Source organism: Hirundo rustica, chromosome Z (assembly GCF_015227805.2).
Source record: "Hirundo rustica isolate bHirRus1 chromosome Z, bHirRus1.pri.v3, whole genome shotgun sequence".
In the NCBI taxonomy this organism is placed as follows: Eukaryota; Metazoa; Chordata; class Aves; order Passeriformes; family Hirundinidae; genus Hirundo; species Hirundo rustica.
This window is the reverse complement of record NC_053488.1, coordinates 65,121,428-65,144,130: the sequence shown is the minus strand read 5'-3', so window position 1 is coordinate 65,144,130 and position 22,703 is coordinate 65,121,428. Positions and strand designations below refer to the sequence as shown.

Sequence of the window (22,703 nt, the reverse complement as noted above, 5' to 3'; positions counted from 1 at the left end):
AGGAAATACCACAAGAAGAGAGGGTAAAGAGCTTTCCATTTTCTCTGAGTATGTATTGAAAAATAACCTCTATCAACAAAATTCTGAGATATCTTACTAGTTTTTTTTTACAAAGGCTCATGTACTCATGAACTCATGGGCACTGCTTCTGAGTGACAATCAGGAAACTTGTGAAAAGGAATTACCAAATCATTACTGTACTTTCATTAAAAAAAAAGGAAACAAACAGGTCATTGCATAGCTTAAACAGCAGCTTTAAGAAACAAGAGATGTTTTACCTTTTATGAGGCTTAAAACCGTCTGATTTACTACTGAAAATACAGCAATACCATCAATTTCAAAACACAATTCTCCAGCTCTTCCTAAGCAGTCAGAAGAGAATTGACTCCATCTAGTGGCTGAACAGAGTTACAGATGCTTAGAGAGCTTTCCTTCTTCTTACCTATTATAATGCATCCCTGACAGGAAGAGTAATGCCATCATCAAACACTGCACTGCACTTCACCTAATACAGAGAGTCTAACAGTACAGGGATGGTGAAAACTGTTCTAAACTAAACAAGACCTGTAAGATGTTTCTCATCACGGCATTTTAGTGACATATATCTTGCTGAAATGTGAAGCTGAGACTCTTCCTTCAGAAGATTATTTGCTCAAATGTCTTTTATGTTTTGTACTCTGACAGAGGCAAAAGTATCGGTATGAAGTACTTGCAGATTCCTGTACTCTACTTTGGATTCTTGCAGACTTTATTGGTATCTTTTTTCTGTTGTCACAAATACCCATACAAAGTGCAGTTGAGCTATTAACTCCAGTATGGAGGGAACTTTTTCTTAAAAAGTGGCTTAGCCTCTAATGGGGTGGGGAATTTAACTCAGCTGTCGTAGGTACCAGTCTTGTGTCCAATCCAACAATTTATCTTTTCCCTGATGTCCCAAAACGTCACATTAACACTCCACACCTCAATTTCTTTCCCCCTTCTGCCTCTGAACTCTACAATGGACAATTTTGAGCATGGGAAGAATATTTTGGCAACCCACCACACAACATGGAGATCAACAATGCAGATTTCACTTGAGTCTCTTACACCCACTATGGGCTTTTCTAAATATATAAAATAAATGGCAAGACCTACCTGTAATTTGTGTTGTCAAAGAAACAAGCAGTGAAAATTTCAAAGCTACCATGGAAATATTAATAGAGTAATTGGTGCCTGGTTGCAAATCTAAACAAACTTCAGGAGTTTGCTTGTGTGTGGAAAGTTCAAAGGTCATTTCATGAAAGAAGTTCTTCTGATACCAACGCTGGCCTTGCACATGAAACTGTAACCAAATAATCACAGCATGAAAATGAAAACGTTATAATACATTACTTGCATTCAGCCATTCCATGCTCTTAATTACAAGAAACAGCAAAAGAGAGCACTGCATACGATGTACCAAAACTGTTAGTGTTGGTAGTTACTCAAATTCCAATGCTTCCAAAATTTGATCCATCTTGATAAGATCTGATACTTTCTGGGTTCTTTCACATCTACTCTTAGTCTGTCCTTTCATTTATTAATTTCCCCTAGGCCATATTTCCTGCTAACGTATAGGCTTCCAGTAACATTTCACTTTCATTGAAGTATACCCTCCTGGTGAATTATAAAAGTAAGCTCACATGAACACCTCTCCAGTTTCACCCTGAGGATCAAGACAAAATCAGGTTATTTTGACCCATGTCAAAGTGCCAACTACACTCTGGGATCTGTCTACATACACCTGCATTTCCTGAGAAATTTACATGTTCATGGGTTCTTTTTCTTTTGTTTCAGTAAGATTTTGTGTTTTATTGTTGATGACTGAAATGATCATGAAGTCACTAACTTAAGGCCTCTCCTGATCAAATGATTTCTCTGTTAATGAAAACTAAAATGCTTACTGGATATTAATTGTGCATTAATTTTCCTTTAAATAGATCCCATTTATCCCTTCAGATAATCCCTTAGTGCCTCCTGGCACTAAGGGATTATTGAGACAACAGCAGGCAGCCAAGAGACCTGGCAGAAGTATTTTTTGTCGAAATTCCCCATTGGGATAAGGGCAGACCGAAGGCATACCATGAAGCAAAGAGAACTGACTCAGTGGAACTGGAATAGAGTAGTGTGAGTTGCTTGCCTGAAAATGACAGACTTTAAAGTACAGATAAGGAGAGCAAATTAAGAGTTAAATATGGGTAAAATAAGCAAGAAATAGGGGACTGCAAGAGAGCATGGTCTTACTTTGGCTGCTATGCAAGATTATTCTTTGGGATTTTAAGATATATTATTATAATTAGGAACACTGCTAGCAGTGAGTGTTTGAAAAATTAGGTTTTTGATTGATGAAAATTGCTTTCTAGATTCAAAATATAGATTGTCACTTACTGAGTATCTGTCTTCCACATCAGTTCCCCTGACATTTCTCCTCCATTTCAAGCAGGTATCATTAAAAATGAATACGTTATTGAAAGCTTCCTTTACTGTAGAAACAATTTAAAAAGAGATCAACTTATCTTAAAAACTTTACCTTGACTTAATTTAGCATGACTAGCTGAGAAAAAAATTTTTAAAGATGTTTTAAATTTCATTCTCTTCTGAGACAGAGAGGTAGGTTATAATTCCTTTTTGAACGAACAAACAAGGTAAGTAAATCCTGATCATTTTCCAGAGAAATCAGCTTTTGAAAAGACCCAAGCATGCTATTCAGAAAATCCAATAGATTATTTACTAATCCAGGCCTAGAAGGTTATAATGACAGAAAGATCAGGGGTTCAGGCCTCCTGATGTAAATAAAATTGTCACAGAAAAATTTGTCATAGTTGATGTCCTTTAGCAAAAACATTTTTGTGGATTCCAAAAGCAATTATTTCTCAAGGTCTGTCTCACCAGAACTACTATGTCAGAAGGCAAGCCTAAAATCTCCATGACTAAAGTATTACAGAAATCCATAGTTAGAACATGACTTCTGTACAATAACCAGTAACTGCCAGAACTCTGTTAATCACTGGTAAACATAGGAGCATTGTCTGTAATGCTCATACCACTTAGATTAGTATCACATAGCAAGCAACAGGCAGAGAATCATATTTCAAGGCAAAAAAATGGAAACTAGTAGGCACTGTACCTTGAACCAAAATTCTTTACCAATCTTGCCTCAGCCAGAAGGCAAATCCTGTAAAAGCAAATTTGCCAAATCCTTCTGAAGGGCACTTATTGCCACTGCTCTCCTTGCTCACAGAGTCAATGGCCAATTGAGCAGAAAGAAAAACATCTTGCAGTAAAAGAGGACACTGACATTGGCTACATGCGCACAGTCAGCATAAAAAATTATGAATTCTAGGAAACAGCCCCTTTTCCTGCCTGTTAGACTCAAATCAGTGAATTCTGCAGCACAGTAAGTTCTTTTATAAGCACATAAAATACAAAATACAACCTACCCTTTGTCTGAATTGCTACTGTAACTGAGACAGTGATGTTTGTGGAAGAAATGGTAGTTATATTCACCACGTAGTTACTTCCAGAGTTCAGATCCAAACACACCTTTGGATTATCTTCACTTGTACTGATGTTAAATATCATAATTTCTGAGAATATCTTCTCATCCAATCTTCGGCCCAGTATATGAAACTATTGAAACAAAGACAATAGTGCAATTTGTTGTGGGTCCCCAAAAATCAGAATACTAGTTTATTTAACATTACTGGTTCTTAAAGGGAACATAGGATTACATCTGGTTTAGAATATCAGTTCAAGGAAAACAGATAGGTTTTTGAATAGCTATGAGATGTCTTAATAAACTGGATCTTTATTTCTTCTGGCTGTTAAAATTATTCATATTTTTTCATATATTTCCACAACAGATAGAAGGAATCTATTATGGAATCTAATCCAATCTATTAAGAACCTAATCTATTGTGGACCCTAAAAAGATCTCCAGCTAAAATAGTAAGGTGTGAGCAAATTGTTTCTTGTTTACAGCACACAGGTAGAAACTACATCTACTTGTTACTTTCTTTCCCTTTTGCTAGTTTTTCCCTCTCGTCCCACAGAAAGAGTAGTAAGATGGAATGTCAAACAACAGCAAAAGACAAGCATGTCTAAGATTGCTCCAGTGTAATGAAAAGGAAATCTGCTGTTTGTATGACATGAAGGGACAAAGCTCACCTTCTCTGGCTATTCTGAAGTGTCTTTCAGATGGCCGAATTCAGGAAAAGCAGGTGTACAGAGCACATTATATCAGAGATCCACAGCTTACAAGTTACCATTGGCTACATAAAAACCAGGTTTGACATGTTAGGGGAACTGGGAAGCTGCGTTTTCCATCCCAGCAGAGCTCAATAAAAGTACACAAACTAAAAATACTTTGGTTATAACAATGGAGGAGAATGTTGGGTTGTTTTCCAAAATTATTACCCAACCTTGAAATGTTTTCCACATTTATGTACTTACCCTGGAAACCCTAATTAATCCCTTTAAATTTTTTCCTTACTTGGACATAATGAAAAAAAGGAAAAAAAACCCTAAACCTAACAATACACACAAAACGCCTCATTTCTTGGCATGTTATTGTGAAAATATGGGAATTCTTATAATGTTTGGCTTTCAGTAACACTGACTAAACTATTTGCTTTGTTTCTGAGAATTTAAGCCTTAATTTTTATTCTTACGCTCATGGAAAAAAAAAAAAAAAAAGTTACAAAGGTTGTTTGCAATTTCCAAGAAAAATGGTTCTAAAATGTTCAGATTTACATTAGTTGAACCTTTTGAACAAGGCACACTATTTCAATGTACCTTGTATTCCTAAAACATGTTATATCCAGTAGCTGCAAGGGCTACAGAGTTCAGCTGAGATACTTGACAAAGACAGGGACAGAGTCCAAGTTTTGCAATGTTTTCTGAGGCAATGTGAGCTTAAGCTCTTCAACGGAACTTCACTAAAGCATAAACTTTAGCTGTAACCTCTTACAGATTCAAGCAGTCATTTAGGTGATTTATTGGAATGAGATCCTGAAGCTTTTGAGTTTTTCACCTACATTTAGGACAGGAATTTTCTTCTTTCCCAATCCAGCCAGTCACCTCTAGGTTTCTAGGTACTCCACTGGGAAGATCAAGACAAACTACCATACAAACAAAATCCACAAAACAAACATCCACTGCTGAATCAGCAGATATAAACAGGACAAAGTTACTCCCCATCTCAAATACTTCCATTATTACTTACTGTGTACATTTTCTGCACCCCCAGTTTTCCAGTTTTCCTTTGCCACCTCACACACGTTTCATTGAATATGGATAAATTACTGAATAATTCCTCCTCTGTGACCAAAAACATGAGCATAGAAAGAAAATCATTACTCCTCATGCAAATCTTATGTTTGGAGCAATTGCTTATTTCTTACCTTTCCTTTGGATTGGCCTTGGGGTTTTTTTTTTTTGCTTTGCTTTTTTGTCCAAACAGAAAAAAAAAAACAAAGAAGGTAAGCACATGTTAGGTAGGCAGCTTTCTCTTAATTGTGTTGGCTCCTAAACTTAAAATAACAGGCTAACTGAAGAACGCATGTCCTGAGCTAAAGATTGTGAAGTCTTTAAACATACAGCCAGCATTACATAAACCGACCCAAGGAACTTTTAAGAAAGCTTCTGTGTTAGACTGGAAAAGAGTTTATTTGTTGCCTGAATGAATGTTTTGGTTCATTAATTACTGAGTTGCTTTCTAAAGTGTTGACATTTTTGACAAGTTGTACTTGAGTTGCTTTTTAAAGGTGATGATTTTTTTTCTTGTTGTAGAACAAGTAAAATTAAATAACATAGCAGAACATTTTTCAAAACAAACACTAGATTAAAACAATGGAGCCCACAGAACCAAGCATGTAGGAAGCACAGTTGTAGCAAGCAGAGATACATCCCTCAACACATCTCTGTCAATTTACACTTACAAGAGCCGGCTTTCTCAGACAGAAAGCACATCTAGGAGGGTCAGCACATCCAAGCTTTTTTTCAGCATCTCTCTCACTACTGTCATTAGACACAGCACAGTTGCTCTCACATGACGAGATAACATTCTCACACAGCTAAGAACAAAGCTCCTGGTCACAACTCAGCTCAACAGTGAACATACTTACTCCTTTCCTTCAAATTGTACCAGCCTTCAAATTGTCATTCCTTTGTCCTACTACTATACTTTCTTATTACATTCACTACATGACCAAGGTCATACAAATCCAACCTAATATAGATTTTAAGCTGAAAACACTTACTAGCTGCTGAAAAATTGAAAGGTATTTATAGGACAGCATTGGTAGATTCTTCAGGGAATATTCACAAAATAGTTGCTGTATTGTTCTGCTGTAAAAGCAAGTAAAGGTCAGGGCACTCTTCTTCTGTATATAAATTTCATTACCATCTCACAGGGGTCCTCTTGTAGCATGTGGGCATCAAGATGTCACTAAAATAAATCAGTACATTAAGAGTTTCTAGCATTTCATACTTACACAGCTAATTAGAATGACAATGTAACTGTCAATGCATTTTGCAAAACTTTTTATTTCTTTTTATTTGATTATTAGAACTGCCATAAAACTGTTTTCTAACTTTATCTCCCTCTCCACAAATTCAACAAATAGATGCCTCACTAACTAGACCAGTTCATCTCCCAACTAATTTTAACTCCTCCATTCCACATTCATTGTATATGGAAATGCTGTTGAAAGCTTCCATGTTTCCAGGACAGAAGAAAGAGATTAATCTGCACGTTCTCTAAAACAAATTTCTTACAAACAGCTGTGTGAATAACTGTATTTAAGTGGTGCTTATTTTTATTGTTTTCTGCAGTCTAAGGCTTCTATACCAACACAAAGCAAAAGATTAAGTTCAGTCGTTGTATTCTTTAAATCAGACATTGTTTTATTAGAAGAGTGGATGGCAAAGGAAGGAAGGACTCACAGACAGAGGGAAAAATGTTTCCATGCCATGAGATCTGAATTAAAATGCGTAAGAAGGAGGAGGGGGGGAGGACAAGAGAGGGCGTAATCTGCAAGTCTTCTTAGCAAGAAAATCTGCAACTTGACTTAGGAGTTTATAAAATACAGATTGAAAAAAAGGAAAATAAACAAGCAAACAACAAAAGATATGTGCTGGATATTTAGACAAGGAAATATATCTGATATAGTGGCCTGCTTGGACAGAAGAAGGCAGAACCAGTAGCATTTTTTTTTCTGTAACTACATCAATTTTTTTGTTATCATTTCTGAACTTTGAGGACAAGGCCACCAGACAATGACCATAAATTCACAGAATAGCTGACAGATCTTTTCTCAAAAGTTTCCACTTCAAATGGATGTGAGTGAAAGAGCATGAAAACCTGTACAGAGCAATTACCACAACAAAGTCTTCAGCTTTCTGAGGAGACTGCTTTTTCTCCATTATTCTTACTGATCCCACAATCCTTGTTTGGACAACCAAATATACAGAAAGGGCTTGATTTAACATTAATCCCAGTAGCATACATACAGTATCCAATAACAGCACAAAGGTTTCTCTGAAAAAAAAAAAAAATTCTGCAACTAGAGGGAGACAGGTTCCTTGAAACATTCACTCTGCTGTGAAATCTAACAGTGTCAGTAACTTACAGAGCTTGGAAACTTGCTTTGTGAAACACACAGTAGCAGACAGTAGCATCCAGGCCCTAAATGTATCTGATTTTGATCAACACCTTAAACTCACAAATGAGAGGGAAGAAGCAAAGACCCTCCATTTGCCTACATCTCAGCACTATAAATTTTAACCTGTGATTAACCAAGGTGAGTGAAGCTCACTGCTACCCCACCGATCTTCTGGTTACCTTCACAATCTTTTTCCCATCCCAAAAGAAACTGTCCTAGAAACAACATGCAAATAAATACTGGAGACCAGAGGTGAAAGGTGGGGGGAAAAAAAAAAAAAAATCCTTCAGGAGTGAAATACAGAAAGGCAGATTTGGGAGAGGATAGAAAGATGCAAATAGCACCTGGCTGTTGGCAGCCGGGAAATACAGGTGCTGGTAAACCCAACAAAAATTGTAGAATGCAAAAAATAAAAGCCAAGTGTTTCAACAGCACCAGTGAGCACTGGAAGGGGACAAATTATGCCAAGAAATTCAAAGATATCAACTTTTTTACCAGAAAGAAGATAGAATCAGCTCCACTCTGACATTTATCTTCAGCAAGTAGCTAAAAGAGAATCCACACATGCAAGCTCATTTACAGAGCTCTTGCCACCTATTCCCACACATAAAAGCAATTTAGTAGAAAGAAAAAAACCCCAAAGTATTAGATTTCTTCAAATATTTTTGCTTGTTCAATTCTGTAAGTGGTGAATGATGTTGCAAATGCCACCTGTTACTAATACAGACCATATTTTTGCAATGAAATAAATTAAAATACCTCAAAGGTGTCAAGAGGATGGTGCCAGATTCTTTTCAGTGGTGCCCAGAGACAGAATGAGGAGCAATGGCCATAAACTAAAACACAGGAAGTTCCACCTCAACACAAGGAAGAGCTTCTTTACACTGAGGGTGGCAGAGCACCGGAACAGGCTGTTCTGGGAAGCATGGAGACATTCCAAACACACTTGGACATGTTTGCATGTCACCTGTTCTAAGCGACCCTACCTTCACAGGGAGATTACACTGAATCTAGAGGTCCTTCCAGCATTAACTGTTCTGAGATTCTGGGAAACCAAGCATTTCTACGCCGCAGGTAAATAATTCTGTGAGGACCAGCTACAAAAGATGTCCAGGCTCACACAGTGAGCACACTAGATAGCAGGTATTTTAATTGCTGGTCTATTCTCTGTACTTCAATCACCTTATTTTATGTGTATAAATCAGAGGTTGGGAGAAAAACTGTAATCCATCTTACTATTGCCTTGCCTTACTGGTGGCTCCATCCAATCAGCATCACAAGTAAAATAAAGTTTGTAAAGGCATTTTGTAATATTTAAACTAGCTACTTAAAAAAGTACTTGTATACACACACACACACACACACACACACATATATGCACCATATATCCCAACAGACAATGCACCAAACAATGCAAATAACAGGCATCCATAGCAATCACTTCTTATGAAATGAAGAAATTATTGTCAAAGAGAATTTTCTGCAGATATTCTCTTAACTTCCTTATTTCTAACGGAATTTTTCAGGTAGGATGAAAAGACAATTGGTTTTCCTATGTTTATCATAAATTATTTTGGAATGGTACATAACTTCCATCTTAACGGGAATTACTGATTAATTATACACACACCATTAAGAGCATGTACATCTCAAAGGCATCAATGCACAAACAGAAATTTCATTTAATTTTAAAGCTATTTGTTACCTCTAATGAATATGAAAAATATAGAAGTCAAGAAGATGCAAGATATTGTAACCATTTCCTGTTGATTAACTTTTTTTAAAGGAGTCTGGACTAGTTAGGCTAGTTTTGTAACTCTTCCTTACTGTTCCATTTGACCATAACTGACTTTTTTGGCCCTCCGATCCAGCAGCTAGAGCTGGAATCTGTCAAAGCTCTTTCTGAAATCCATGGTAATCCTATAAGTGCAGTCTGCAGGTTCAGGCCCTTCAAAGCCTCAGAGCAGTCAAGACAGCTCTTGGCACTCTAAAGACCGACAGACCTGACTAACTTAGTCACTCTATATAATGTTGGCGTCAAAATCAATTCACAAAATACAGTCATGTGAGTTTCCTGAGTGGAATATGAATCATGACTTCTAACAGCAGCAGTTCCATTTTAACTTGGGCACTTTAACAGATGAGAGAACTGCTTTTCTGCATACTTACTGTACTTGATGTCACATGTTTTACATTTGCAGTAGATGCTCAAGTGAGTACATTTGCTCAAAAAGTCAAGTGAAGGAAGAGAGGACTCATGCAATAACTGTGTGAAGTGATGTCCTAGGGTAACTTTATGATGCTTGTATCCCCAATCGTCTGTTCTGTCTGTGCTGTATATTGAGTCCTGTGCCTTTAAGACTGGTTCTAAGAGCAAGGAGAAGCGCGGAGTTTGTTTTGAGAAAACTGCCTGACTCCTCCACATTCTACTGCGGACAGCGTGTTCGGCGGAGGCTTGGAGAGACTGCAGGACAGAGATTTTTTTTTTGCTTTTAGTTAGTTTCAGCTAGCTAGGGCAGAGAAGTTCCCTGGACTGTTTTTTTTCCTTTTTCTTGGAACTGTTTAAACCTGCTCTGGACTGAAAACCCAGGGGAGCACTGGGGGCTGCACCTGCGGCCCACTGGGACTTGGACGTCGGCATTTTCCAGCAGCACCGGAGGGACTGGGACTGAGGAGAGGCACTGAGAGAGAGCTGAGCTACACCCACGGCAAGGACTTTCTCAATTTGCCATCTCACTTCAGAAGGAGAGGTTTTATTGTTTCATATTATTCATTCTTTATACTTGTATGCACTTCATTTGTTTAGTAAAATGGTTTTTTCCACTTTTCTCCAAAGGGTTTTTTTTTTACCGGACCGGTTGGAGGGAGGGGCCACTTGGGTTTGCTTCCTTAGAGGGATCCTCTACAGGGGTTTTCTCCCGAATTTGTCCCAAACCAGGACAAGTGACAACAGTCAAGGACACATTTCTTATCCTTTTGAAAACCATGAAGATGTTTCAAAGCTAAATGAACACTATCTTCTGCAAAAGACAGCACTGCTACTTAAGAACTAGAGAAAGACAGTGGTAGACAACTTCTTTTTAGGACACAGAGGAACACTAAGAAGGACAACAGTCATAGTCCAAAACATCTGCTAGTTGTTGCTGTTAATAAAATGTCAGTACATCCTGTTACCAAGCACAAGTACGACACCACCTTTATTACACATCTTCCTTCTCAGGGCTCATTCTTTAATAATAAAATAATTCTGGAATGAAATTCAGACAACTAGATCTAGGCTGGAAAGGCAATCATGAACAAATTTTGCTTTGTCACTATGAGAAAAGAACAAAAACCAAAACAAACAACAAGTGAGGGAGGGAGAGAGGGAGAGAGGGAAGGATAAAGGGCTTTGAATTTAATTGCCACTACTTTCACTGGAGTGCATTTTACAGTACTAGATTCTGAAGAAATTATTGTTAAATGCTTTTTGCCCTTCTGGTGACAGTCCATGGGCATCTAAAGTTGAAGGTTTTCAGTGAAACAATAAAACTCCAGTCACATTAGTCTCTTTCTCTTTGAGATAAAAAGCAAGACAGCTATAGAAAGATCTGTGGCATCCAGAAGAAGATGCTTGTTAACACTCTCTTCTGTTACCTTTCCATCCAAAAGTACCACCATATTCCCTACATCATAAATTGGAAGGGGATTTCTTGCCTTCATTCTTCCCTCTGCTCCTAACTTCAGAACAGTAATGACAGACTAATTAAATTGCAATTTAAACAGCAACCTTGTATGGTAATACTTACCTTGGCATACGTATGTAATATTCTCCCATGACTGATCTATTGTGCATTCTGAAAAATTCCTGTCTCCATTGAAATAATATCCTTCTTTACAGTGATAGTACACTCTGCTCCACAGAGTGGTAGAGTTGTCCCAAGTCATTGTTGTGTGTGGAATCAGCCAAGGTTTGCCACAGTCTATTTCTGGAACAGAGGAAAACAGGAAAACAAAACCTTGAAATGAAAACAGGCAAGACATATCAAAGTGTTAAACATGGACGGAGGAACGGTCCCAGTAAGTTACACTTTGCTTTTTTCTGTTTCTTAGAGATTTCTAGAAGTCAAGCCAGCTCATCAGAACCCAGAATTTTCTGGCTGGAGACCTTCTAGCAGGGTGGGGCATTTATCCTACCAGATGACCCATAAAATAAAACAAAGTGTCCTGATTAGAAATGGAGAGCAAGAATCTTCAAGCAAATTTTAATGAGTAAGTCTATCTTCCCACAACACTCTATTTTACTCCACATGCTATTTATTCTGTTATTTTACCTACCATTAGATATTAAAAAAGACACCTGGTCCAAGTGGTGTCATAAAAGAACAGCATCAAGAAGGTTATGTTCCTTTGTCAGTGAATTTAATTCAAGTTTTGAGAAAGGATGCTGCTACAGACAAGACGAATGAGCAATTCTGAGGGAAAAATTGGTAGATTATTCAAACCACTTTATAGATAATTAGAAAGTTGGGATAATGTACTAATAACTTAATTCATTTGCTCAGGTTTTGGGGGCAGCATAATAAAAACAGGAACCAAAAAGAATAAAAAGTGAAGATCGAATAGATGGAACAGTATTGTTTAGGGTAAAATCTGCTTTTCAATTCACAATGAACGTTATACCTCAATAAAAGATTCTACCACTTCAGTTATAAGAAGCAAACACTGTAAGAATGAAAATCTTAACCTCATTAAAGCGCATATGGAAAAAACAAATTCTTCTAAAACCATTCAGTAATTTTAAGTGATTCTGAAATTCTATTAAAAAAAGGGAAAGCAAAGAAGTAAAAACCAAAGCTTACAGAATCAGGATCTGCACAACCACTAAAGGAAATTTTAAACATGTATTTCAATGGGCAATACATCCACCATCATGACTACTTTCCTTTTCATTCACCAATGAGTATGAACGTATCTTCTATAAATCATCAGAACAAACCTTGGAATAATAATGCACATGCAACCATGTGCTTAACTCATAGAAGGACAGTATGAGACGAGACAGAAAAACTCCTGCTGTCCCAGCTACCCTGACCATTGTCATTCTGTAAGCAGATTGAAATGCAGAAGCACATTCTTGAGTAACACTGCAAACCGTCTACTTAGACTCATCATACAGAATAAGAATATTAAATGTCATTCTAAAAGTAGAGAGTAGTTATAACATCCACATGGAGCATTCAAAAAAATTACTACATTTGTTTGCAATAAACTGAAAGCTTGGTCCTGCTGGATCAAGCTGAAAAGATATTGCTTACCCAACAAATGGAAAAATGAAACAGTGCAAATGTGTAAACCAACTAAAGAGTGTAATTATTTTAAGGTCTCCTACTTAAGAATATGAGCCCAGGTTAAAAAACAAAAACAAACAAAAAAAACCCCACCCCCCCCCCCAAAACCCCAAAACCAAACCAAACCAAACCAAAATAAAACAAAAACAAAACAAACCCAACAACCAAAAACAAAACAAAAAACAAAACCAAAAAAACCCCAACCCCCCCAAAAAAACCCAAAGAGCCCCAAAAAACCAAAACCAAACCAGAAAACCCAACAAACAAAAAACCAAAAAACCCCCAATCCAACAACAAAAAAACCCCCCAAAAAACCCACAAACCCCCCCCCCCAAACTGAAAACAAACCCCCCCAAAAAAACCAAACCCAAAACAAAACAAAAAAACACCCCCAAAAAGTCCACCACCAAAAACCACAAAAAAACATCAAAACAAACAAACAAACAAAAAAGCCAGAAGAGTTTTTTAGAAATGTACCTCTGTGTTTCATCTTACTGAGGAACTCTTTAGGCTACATTCTTCCAAATCATGGCACTATAAGAGACATGACTCATCTCAAGTAGCAACACCATGTCTGAGGAATCATAATTTGCAACTGGAAGCTGTCCAAATACAGGAATTTTGAGGGTATGTTACTAATTAATAGCAGTTTGATTTCTGATAATGGCTTCGACTGCTATCAGAAAGTAGAGTGGATATTGAACTGGAAAAATATCAGCAACTTAGGCTGTATTTTCATCTCATGGTAATCCCAATGCATGTCAAGCATTAGGATTATGTTCTTGGAATGTTAACTTTTAACAATTTATTGAAACTTCATTAGCAACACAGATTAAAAAAAAAAACAAAACAAACCCACCCTGTTCAATATATGATTTTTTGTTTTGTGGCAACTTTCTATGCCAGGAGACTACAGAAACTGAATGCCCAAAGAAGATAACTGATATTTATTGCAGTGACTTAAACGGTATCTATGCTGAATAAAATGGACTGTAGATTTTATTTACCTTTGCACACTAAATTGGGGCCATCCCACTGTCCTTTGGCATTGCAGGTTGCAGTGCGACTGCCGCCTGCTATCAGGTAACCATGACTACAATCATAAGTAACTTCACTTCTGTACGTGGTCCCACTCACAGATGTTGGACATGCATTCAAAACACAAGGTGGAACCCCACAGTCCACACCTGAGGAGATGAAGAAAGAGGAAGATAGACCTGTTAGTCAACCTGCAGGGGCAATGACAGATTCACTCACGTATTTCTTTCATCTTTCAGTTAACCCTCTTCTCCTGTAGTAATACAACTCTTCCTCAGGTCCTCTGCAATATCTCCACTATGACTGACAGTGCTGTAGCTACTCCAAAAATCTGCTTCCAAATAGAAGGACACTTTTCTGTCTTTCTCTCAGAATAGCATGCTAAATCTGGGACTCCCTCCTCAGTCTAGTTGTTAGTATACAGAGAAGTCCTGGTTTTCTTCTGAATCTCTACACTCTCCTGCTTTTACAAGCCTGATTACATCGGAAGGTAGTTCTATACCATTTGCAATGAGAAACACTGAAAGGAAGGCTGATGAGCAGAGATTGCCCTTAGAAAGCAAAACTTTTAAAAGGGTACAAAACCTGTAAAAATGCAAAGCCATAGAAAAGCCAAACAACATACAATACAAAAGTTTCCTCTTAAGGCAAGAGTCTACATAATGCTTAAACAAAGAAGTCAAGTAGCACACATATACATACAAAAATACCAAGAATTTATTAAAGGTACATGTACTAGTAAGAAAAAAAAAATCAGACTTGCTGGTTTTACAAGGAAGAGAACTCCTAATTGAAGACCAGGAAAAGAGTTTGCAATAGAAGGAGGAAATAAGATTGACATTTCAAATGTTTGGCTGTTTCTTGGTGTATCACGTATTTTATTTCAATTAACCACAATAGATATGCTGAGAAAGTCTGACCTGACCTACAGTTTGATTGTAGAAATTTAAAAAATCTCATGAAAAAGCAACTTCTGAAAAACTTTATCAAAAATCAAGTATATCAACAACGCGCAAGAATTGCATTCCATGATCATTCACTAGGGACCACTTGAGATTCTGGGCATTTCCTTTTTGTTTTCAAATTCATTGTCCTTTATCTTTTGGGGGGGTGGGGGGGGTGGGGAAGTGTTACTTGCATTGTTTTATAATTGTTTTGTCTTTTCTTTCTTATTAATTTCTAGTGATAGTTAATGCTTTGCTTTTCCCAGTGACATTGTTTTAGCACCCTTATTTTAATGTATTCACTTCCCATAAATGTTACTTTTCTATCCATTCTAAAACAAGAAAAAAAGAGAGAAAGGGAAAGAATTGGAAACCAAGAGGACTGTTGTCGTTTCAGGGAAAGAAAGATCTTCCCTCAGTAAGTGACATTGTCCAGGATGACAGTTCTCCCCTGTAGAACTGCTATTCACAGTGTATCTTCTGTTAGCTAGCACTTCAATTATCATTTAACTAATACAAAGGCTTTCTAACTATTCACAGGAACACAAAAATAATCATGCACTCAATAAGCAGTAATACTGCCAGAGAATGGATGATTAGAGCACCAAGCCAAGTGCTCATTTTTAAGACAGTCGTAGGAAACTTAACTCTTCAGAGATGTGGAAGTGTTTGTTCATGTACTCCCCAGGCATGAGGAGTGCTATGATGCCTCTCTTTTGCATCCACAGCAAACCTCCAGACAAAACTTCAAAAGGTGTCAGGAAAATTATGTGCTCATGAGAGGTCAGTGGTGCCTTCCAACTCAGTAGCCTTTCCTGCAAAATGCTAAAAAATGTCACTACAGTAAATAAAAAGGTAAACAAAACCACTTCTTTTTATTTTCTTCTTCTTCTGCAAATAATCAGATGTTGGAAAACCATTTCCTTCAATGGAAACAGTCTATTATCTTCACAAACACACTTCCCATGCATGATACCCCTTAATGAAGAATTTAAGAAAGATTTAAGACTCTTCACCTTTACAGCTTAAAGTCGCAGGTTCCCAAGTTTCATTTGCAGTGCAGTATGAGAACTTTGCTTCATTGCTGTAAAACCCTTCTTGACACTCATATTGAACTGCACTTCCTGGTAGCAAGCTGTAGTTCCCCACAATGTAGCCATGCTTCATTTCAGGAGGGGAACCGCATCCAATTTCTGCAAAGAGACTGGGTTGGAAGATCTCACAGTACATAAATCACAACACTTGACCACTTTAAAATTAGCTGAACTAGATGGTCACATCACAAAATACACCCAATCTGACAAATCTGAGGGGTTGCCAAAGCAGTAGAACATTAGATTTGAAGAACTGTCTTGGCCACAGTTGGAGGAACACAGGGAAGCATTTATTGAGCTACATCTTTAGTAACATACAGCTGGAGCCATTCACTACACCAAAGATGAGACACTGCAATGTGACGGTGCTTTGTGCGGGCCAGTCTTGTTACAGCAATGGTTGAATGATACTTCAACATTAGAGGAAAATTTCAGGCCCCAGTGCACAGATTTATTTCGCTGCGCATGGGAAAAGTGAAGCACTTTGCAGCAGATAAATTGAGAAGAAATGTTCTGCCCCTCAAACCCTACATCTCATTGAAACAACCTGCACACAAAAGCTCCACTCCTCCAGCACATCTGCTTGGACAGGGCTCCCTTGTGCAACTCTGCAAGAAACACAATTGGTACAGACATTCTACTTCACCACAGAATATGGAGAGGCAAGTCAGCGAGATAAGAAGCAGAGTTATCAGCAATTCTGGCAAACAAAGCAGGGCACTCCAATCGGAAAAACTGGGCAATTACAGGCTGTGAGCTTTACTGATGGTTGTGGCAAAAATTCAGAAATAAGAGCTGAATTTAATCTAGGCAGTTCCTTCCACCTGGGATTCCTGTGTTCATTATATACTCTAATATCCACAGGTTACACTGCCAGCAGTTTGCATCTGTGAAACTGACACTAAAGACAGATTTTCAAACTGGAAGTTTGGTTTTGGTTTAGTTTTATTGTTTGCTTCTTTGGTTTTTTATGGCAACATAAACTGAACCATTTATTTCTGCAGAAGGCACATTACGTAATAAATAGGTAAATTTTTATTTTATTATTACTCTCCCCTAGGCTTTTTTCATTCATCTAACCTTTCTTATCAGCTAGTCAGTCTCTCTTCTCTTTCCCTTTATGTGGTGTGATTATATAAACAACTGGATTACAACACATTTCCTTTCTACTCAGAAACTAACTACATTACATAACATTATCAAACTTCTCTGACCCCGCACATCTGAAGCACTGCTGAGAACCTGTAAGAGTATCTGATGTTGACTCTGGGATCCTGATATCACTGGAACAAACCAAATACAAGAAGAGAGAGGGGGGAAAACCAAACCAAACCAAACCAAAAACCACAAAAAAAACCCACCAAAAAACCCCACCCAAAACAAAACAAACAAAGAAACAAATAAACACAACCCCCCCCAAAAAGCAAAACAAAACAAAAGAAAACCCCAAACAAATAAACAAAAAAACCCCCAAACCCAAACAAACAAAACAAAACAAAAACCATCCAAAAACCAGCAAAAGGGTTTTTGCCCTGGAGAAGCACAGGCCAGAACAGGCACTAAAGGTGCAATATGTGCTTTTATCTGCTAGCAAAAACAGCATCCAAAGATTCTCACCTTTGCATGAAACCATGTTTCCATCTTGATGGAAAGAATGCTCTCCAGTTTCTAATTTATAACCATCGTTGCAGTAACACATGTAGCTTCCTTCAGTATTCACACATCTTGCATTGTGACCACACAGCCCAGACTCCTCACATTCATCTATATCTAAAAATTCAGAGAAAAGTGGATGCGCTTCATAATAGGGTTTTTTGTTCTAATTAATTAATATAGGGCACAAGCTTAACTCTTCCATGAAGAGTTCTACATAGCTTCTCATAACTCTTCTAGGAAAACAAAGGAGCTTATCATTGTCTCATCTTCAAGCATCTGGAAAGAGGACTTGAAGTTGAAACTTTGTAGCTAGCTATCTTTAGAATTACTGCTAGTAATGACAAATACATGACAAATAGTTTCCAATGTTATATGCTGTTCAAACAATTCCAGAAAAATCCTGCATCTGGACATCTCTTGAATGGTTACAACAGTTCATCACTAACAAGGAACTGGCTAATACTCTACATTAAACACCAAAATGACAATCTGGGGAATTTTAAGTATCATCCTCTTTTGTTAATCTAGCTGCTGCTGCTTCTTCTGAAAAGATCATTGTTTGAATGAGACTATGAAGCAATGATTTGTAACATAGCAGAGTTCAAAACAGAATTAAATCCTAGCTGTCAGGAACCTGGATGTCAAACAAGCACATCAGCAACAAAAAGTTCTCTGATATAGTGTCAGAAGAGAAGCTCTACAGTGATAGGAAATACATATATATATATTTGTGCAGTAGAAAATTAAGTTCTGGATTTGTCATGCTCAGGATTCTTCGTGATGTCTACCTGTACAGTTTGTGCCATCATTGGGAATAAATGTCTTGTTGTTGTTGGAGGCTCGGTATCCATCTAGGCAAACACAGTAAAAACTTCCATGTGTATTATGACACAGTGTATGATTTCCACAGATCTTGCTGGCTCCAATCTGGCATTCATCTTTATCTGTCAGTACATTTGAAAAACATCAGAAAGAGATTAAGGAAAGTGGGATATCCTCCCCTCCTCACTCAATGTGCAAGTAACCAGACTTCTCCTTACTGATTTCCTTTATAAATTATTTAGGATGTAAATACTGCTGGTAAACTGAAGAACAACAGAAAATGCTGTTTCTGGATGAAAATTTGAATACAGTTTCATGACACAGCTTAAGCTGATCTCAGAGTCTAAGAGCTGCTGAAACCAGAGGGCTCTGCTCTCTCCTTCTGCCCTTCCTTATGGCATACACTGATTATAGCACCTCATGGAACACTTGGGTGGGGGCAATCCCCAGCACAGCTAGAGTCTTGTGTAGAGAATGGATCTAGAGCAGCCCTGTCAAGAAAGATTTGGGAGTGCTGGTGGATGAGAGGCTGGACATGACCTGGCCATGGGCTCTCACAACCCAGAAAGTCAAACATGTCCAGGGCTGCATCCAAAGCAGTGTGGGCAGTAGGAGAGGGAAAGAATTTTGCCTCTCTGCTTCACTCTGGTGAGACCTCACCTGGAACCGTATATCCAGCTCTAAGGTGTCCAACATAAGAAGGAGATTGACCTGCTGGGGCAAGTCCAATGGAGGCCATGAATATAATTGTGGGCTGGCTGAAGCGGTTGGGGGTTGTTCCATCTAGAAAAGAGAAGGCTCTTAGGAGTCCCTATTATGGCCTTCCAGTACCTAAAGAGGAGTTTCAAGAAAGCTGGAGAGGGACTTTGGACAACATCCTGTAGTGCTCGGACAAGGGAGAATTGCTTTAAACTGAAAGAGGATGAATTTAGATTTGGTATTATGAATAAACTGGTCATTGTGAGGGTAGTGAGGCACCGGAACAGGCTGTCCAGAGAGGTTGTAGATGCCTCAATGCCTCATCCCTGAAAGTGTTCAAAGCCAGCTTGGACAGACCTCTAAGTCTTGGTCTTGTGGAAGCTGTCCCTGGCCATGGCAAAGGGTTTGTAACTGTGTGATTTTTAAGGTCCCTTCCAACTTGAAGCATTCCATGATTCTATGTTTTTCCTACAACGAGATACCTGAACTCTGTGCAGGATCCAGCAGCTGCCAGTGCTTTGTGAAAGAAGGGCAAGAGATGGAGAGGAGGAGATCATTGGTGAAGGACCACCTTTAAGCACTGGTAAGCCATTACAGACACATGGACACAGCATTTGACACAGTTCTTTGATTCACATATTGATTCATCACATATGAGACAGTCTTAGAAAGACACTATCAGCCACAGTAACAAAATGTTAAACACTTCTGAACATGTAGAAGTCTTTTGGTGAGGAAAAATAATCCAAATACATTCTATGGGAAATTCTGCCAGTAAACAACTAAGTTTTTCACATGCTTCAAAGAATTCATTAAAATTACTTGAGAAGGAGCATTTTAGGAACTTACAGAGTTTCTTTCCACTTCATAAACAGGCAGCCTACCTTGACAATGGGTTCTTCCGTTGCCTACAAATCCATAATTGCAGATACAAACACTTTTTCCTCCACTTTGCTGACATGTTGCATGAATGTGGCAAGTTGCACAGACATCGGGAATAGATCTGTTCACAATTGCTATAAGGGCAAAAAAACACAGTTATCTTTTTTAAAGTACCTTACAAGTGGCATGATAGGATAACCAGCAAAGAATTCGAAGTGGAGATAAAATCCAGACTAAAACACGTCGGATAGACTACAAACTCCCCCATCTCATTTTGAAACTTGTAGAAATACCACAGCTATTGTGTTAAAAGACTGAAGATGAAAAATAAACAGAAAAGATTAAACGAACTACACTGAGCATTTCTGTCCATCCTCCTCTTCTCTGATAAGAAAAAGAGTTTTTCAGCAACCAGAAAGGTTTAGAAGGTATACAGTATGTAGCTTTATCCAATATTATTAATCTTTTCTCCATATGCATTTGTTTCTCTTTTGTCTTTATTTCTGTGTCCTCTTCTTTGTTATGATTTTTTCTATTATTTACACATAGATATTTGGGATACTTATCAATCAGTACCATGTCAACACGGTAAAAACCTTCTTCATAAAAATGTTGTGAATGCTGCCAGGAGTAAAATGACTTACGGTAAAGTAATTTTAGAAATTAACTTATATTAGAAGTTGAGAAGCACACAATCTAATTTACTATAATTTGACAGGTCTGTACATATACATGCAATTAGAATAAAATATAAATTTGTTCTCTTCTTTGTATTCATACTTTCAGGACCTTATGTTCACTTTCCTCCATTTTTTGATAAGCTCTTTCTGTTGTCACACATATCCTCACTTTCCAAACGACAAACGTCAGAATGGACGGATTTAATGTAGACAAAGCATGCATATACTAACACCTTTCTACATTTTAAAAGAAAGAATTAATACTGAACAAGCTGATGTCTCACGGTGCTTGACACAGGAGTATGAATTTTTTCACTTTTCTAAGATAGCTGAAATTAATAAGAATACTAACGTCACTCTGTATTTAGCATCTCTGACAAAATTTTGACTACTCTAAAATGTCTAAATACATAACCATAACTGGAAGGAGAAGGTAGCTGAACATTCTAGCGTATTTTTATGCATCAAATTTATCACTGTGATAAAACTGGCCTTCCACATGCACAGGGTTTCAGTTTTACCCACAGGGCATTTATGAGTGCTTTAAGGCTGTGGGAAGCATCTTAGATTCCTAGTCCTAATTTTATATACCTGTGTATGTGCACATTTCGGATAAGAAAAGAAAACAAAAACTATCAGCATGCAATGGCAGCCAACATAGATCAGAAAATTAAAATTACAAAAAGCCACGAAGAGAACTTTCTCACGATACCTCAATCTTCTGATAAGTCATGGGAGTATCTTCCTCAGATTGCTGCTTCAGGAGATAAAATAAAAGTGTTTTCACCCCCCGCCTCCCCCTACGGCTACAGCCGAAATTTTACTACTAATTTGTCCTTCACAACACACAGTTTATCATGCCAGCACTACAGTCGCCTCACTGTTTTGGTCCTACCCATGTGCTCCCCCAGGCCAGGCCCTCTCAGCCCGGCAGGATACGAGGTCGCTGTCACCACCGCCGTCAGCGGGTGTCGAGGAGACACAGCACCCACCACGGCTAACACCGCCACCACCGTGAGCTGCCTTCAACACTCTCACCACGTGCTGCTCCGCCACCATCACCATGGGGTACCCCCACCTCCGCCACCACCTGGGCCGCCTGTGCCACCACCACCACCAAGGGCTGTCCGGCCACCACCGCCGGGCGCTGGACGTGGCGGTGTGGCCGGCGCGCAGCTCCAGCTCAGCTCCAGCTCACAGTGCCCCCGCCGGCCCGCACTCACCCCGCCGCCCCACGCACCGCGGCGCCAGCAGCAGCAGCAGCAGCAGCAGCAGCAGCAGCAGGAGAGGCCCTGGGGCCCGGCCGCCCCCCGAGCTCATTTCCCCGCCGCCGCTGCGCCCCTCGGTGCCGCACAACCCCGGTGCCTCTGCATCGTCCCTGGGGGCGGAGGGAGGGAGGGAGGGCAGCCGAGGGCAGGGCAGGGCAGAGCCCGGGGCGGAGGGCGGGACGCCCTTATCTCCGCCGCCGCAGTTCGGACCCCCCCTGGGCTTTCACCCTCAGCGAGGCCCCTTTCCTCCCGGGCCCCACTGCCCGCAAAACCGTCAATTTTCTTTTTCTTTCTTTTTTTTTTTTTTTTTAAACTTTGTTCTCTTTTCCCTGGCACAAGCCCTTTCCTTCCCCGGGACACCGCCTCTGCCTCGGCCAGGCAAGTGGCGAGGCTGATAAGAGCTGCGGCTGTCCATAGCCAGGGGGCGGGGGGAGAAACGTATGGTAGGATTATTTACGATTCCCGGGAAGGGCGGCTGGATAGACGCACCTGTTTGCACGTGGGAGCTGTGCCGCCTCCCGCCAGCCGCCAGCAAACGGGACCGAGCAGCGCCTGGAGCGGGGCGCGGGGCCGGGAGCGCTGGGGCGGGCGCCAGGCGAGCGCGTCAC

The 22,703-nt window shown here is 39.1% G+C and overlaps 1 protein-coding gene across 2 annotated transcripts in view; it reads right to left on the bottom strand.

Moving 5' to 3' along the window:
• SUSD1 (sushi domain containing 1) overlaps positions 1-22,148 on the bottom strand; it is a 42,759-nt gene extending 20,611 nt beyond the window's left edge. The window contains exons 1-12 of one of the 2 annotated variants that reach the window (XM_040090132.2): positions 22,051-22,148; positions 20,150-20,281; positions 19,227-19,349; positions 18,533-18,688; positions 17,706-17,858; positions 16,011-16,187; positions 14,020-14,199; positions 11,471-11,650; positions 5,243-5,337; positions 3,459-3,648; positions 2,407-2,501; positions 1,135-1,321 (exon numbers count right to left, since the gene is read on the bottom strand). In XM_040090132.2, coding sequence (XP_039946066.1) covers positions 1,135-1,321; positions 2,407-2,501; positions 3,459-3,648; positions 5,243-5,337; positions 11,471-11,650; positions 14,020-14,199; positions 16,011-16,187; positions 17,706-17,858; positions 18,533-18,688; positions 19,227-19,349; positions 20,150-20,281; positions 22,051-22,147 — 1,765 coding nt within the window. In that variant the 5' untranslated portion in view covers position 22,148. The remainder of the gene's footprint in view (positions 1-1,134; positions 1,322-2,406; positions 2,502-3,458; positions 3,649-5,242; positions 5,338-11,470; positions 11,651-14,019; positions 14,200-16,010; positions 16,188-17,705; positions 17,859-18,532; positions 18,689-19,226; positions 19,350-20,149; positions 20,282-22,050) is intronic. The other variant, XM_040090133.2, reaches the window with a different exon arrangement.
• Positions 22,149-22,703: the final 555 nt, after the last annotated feature.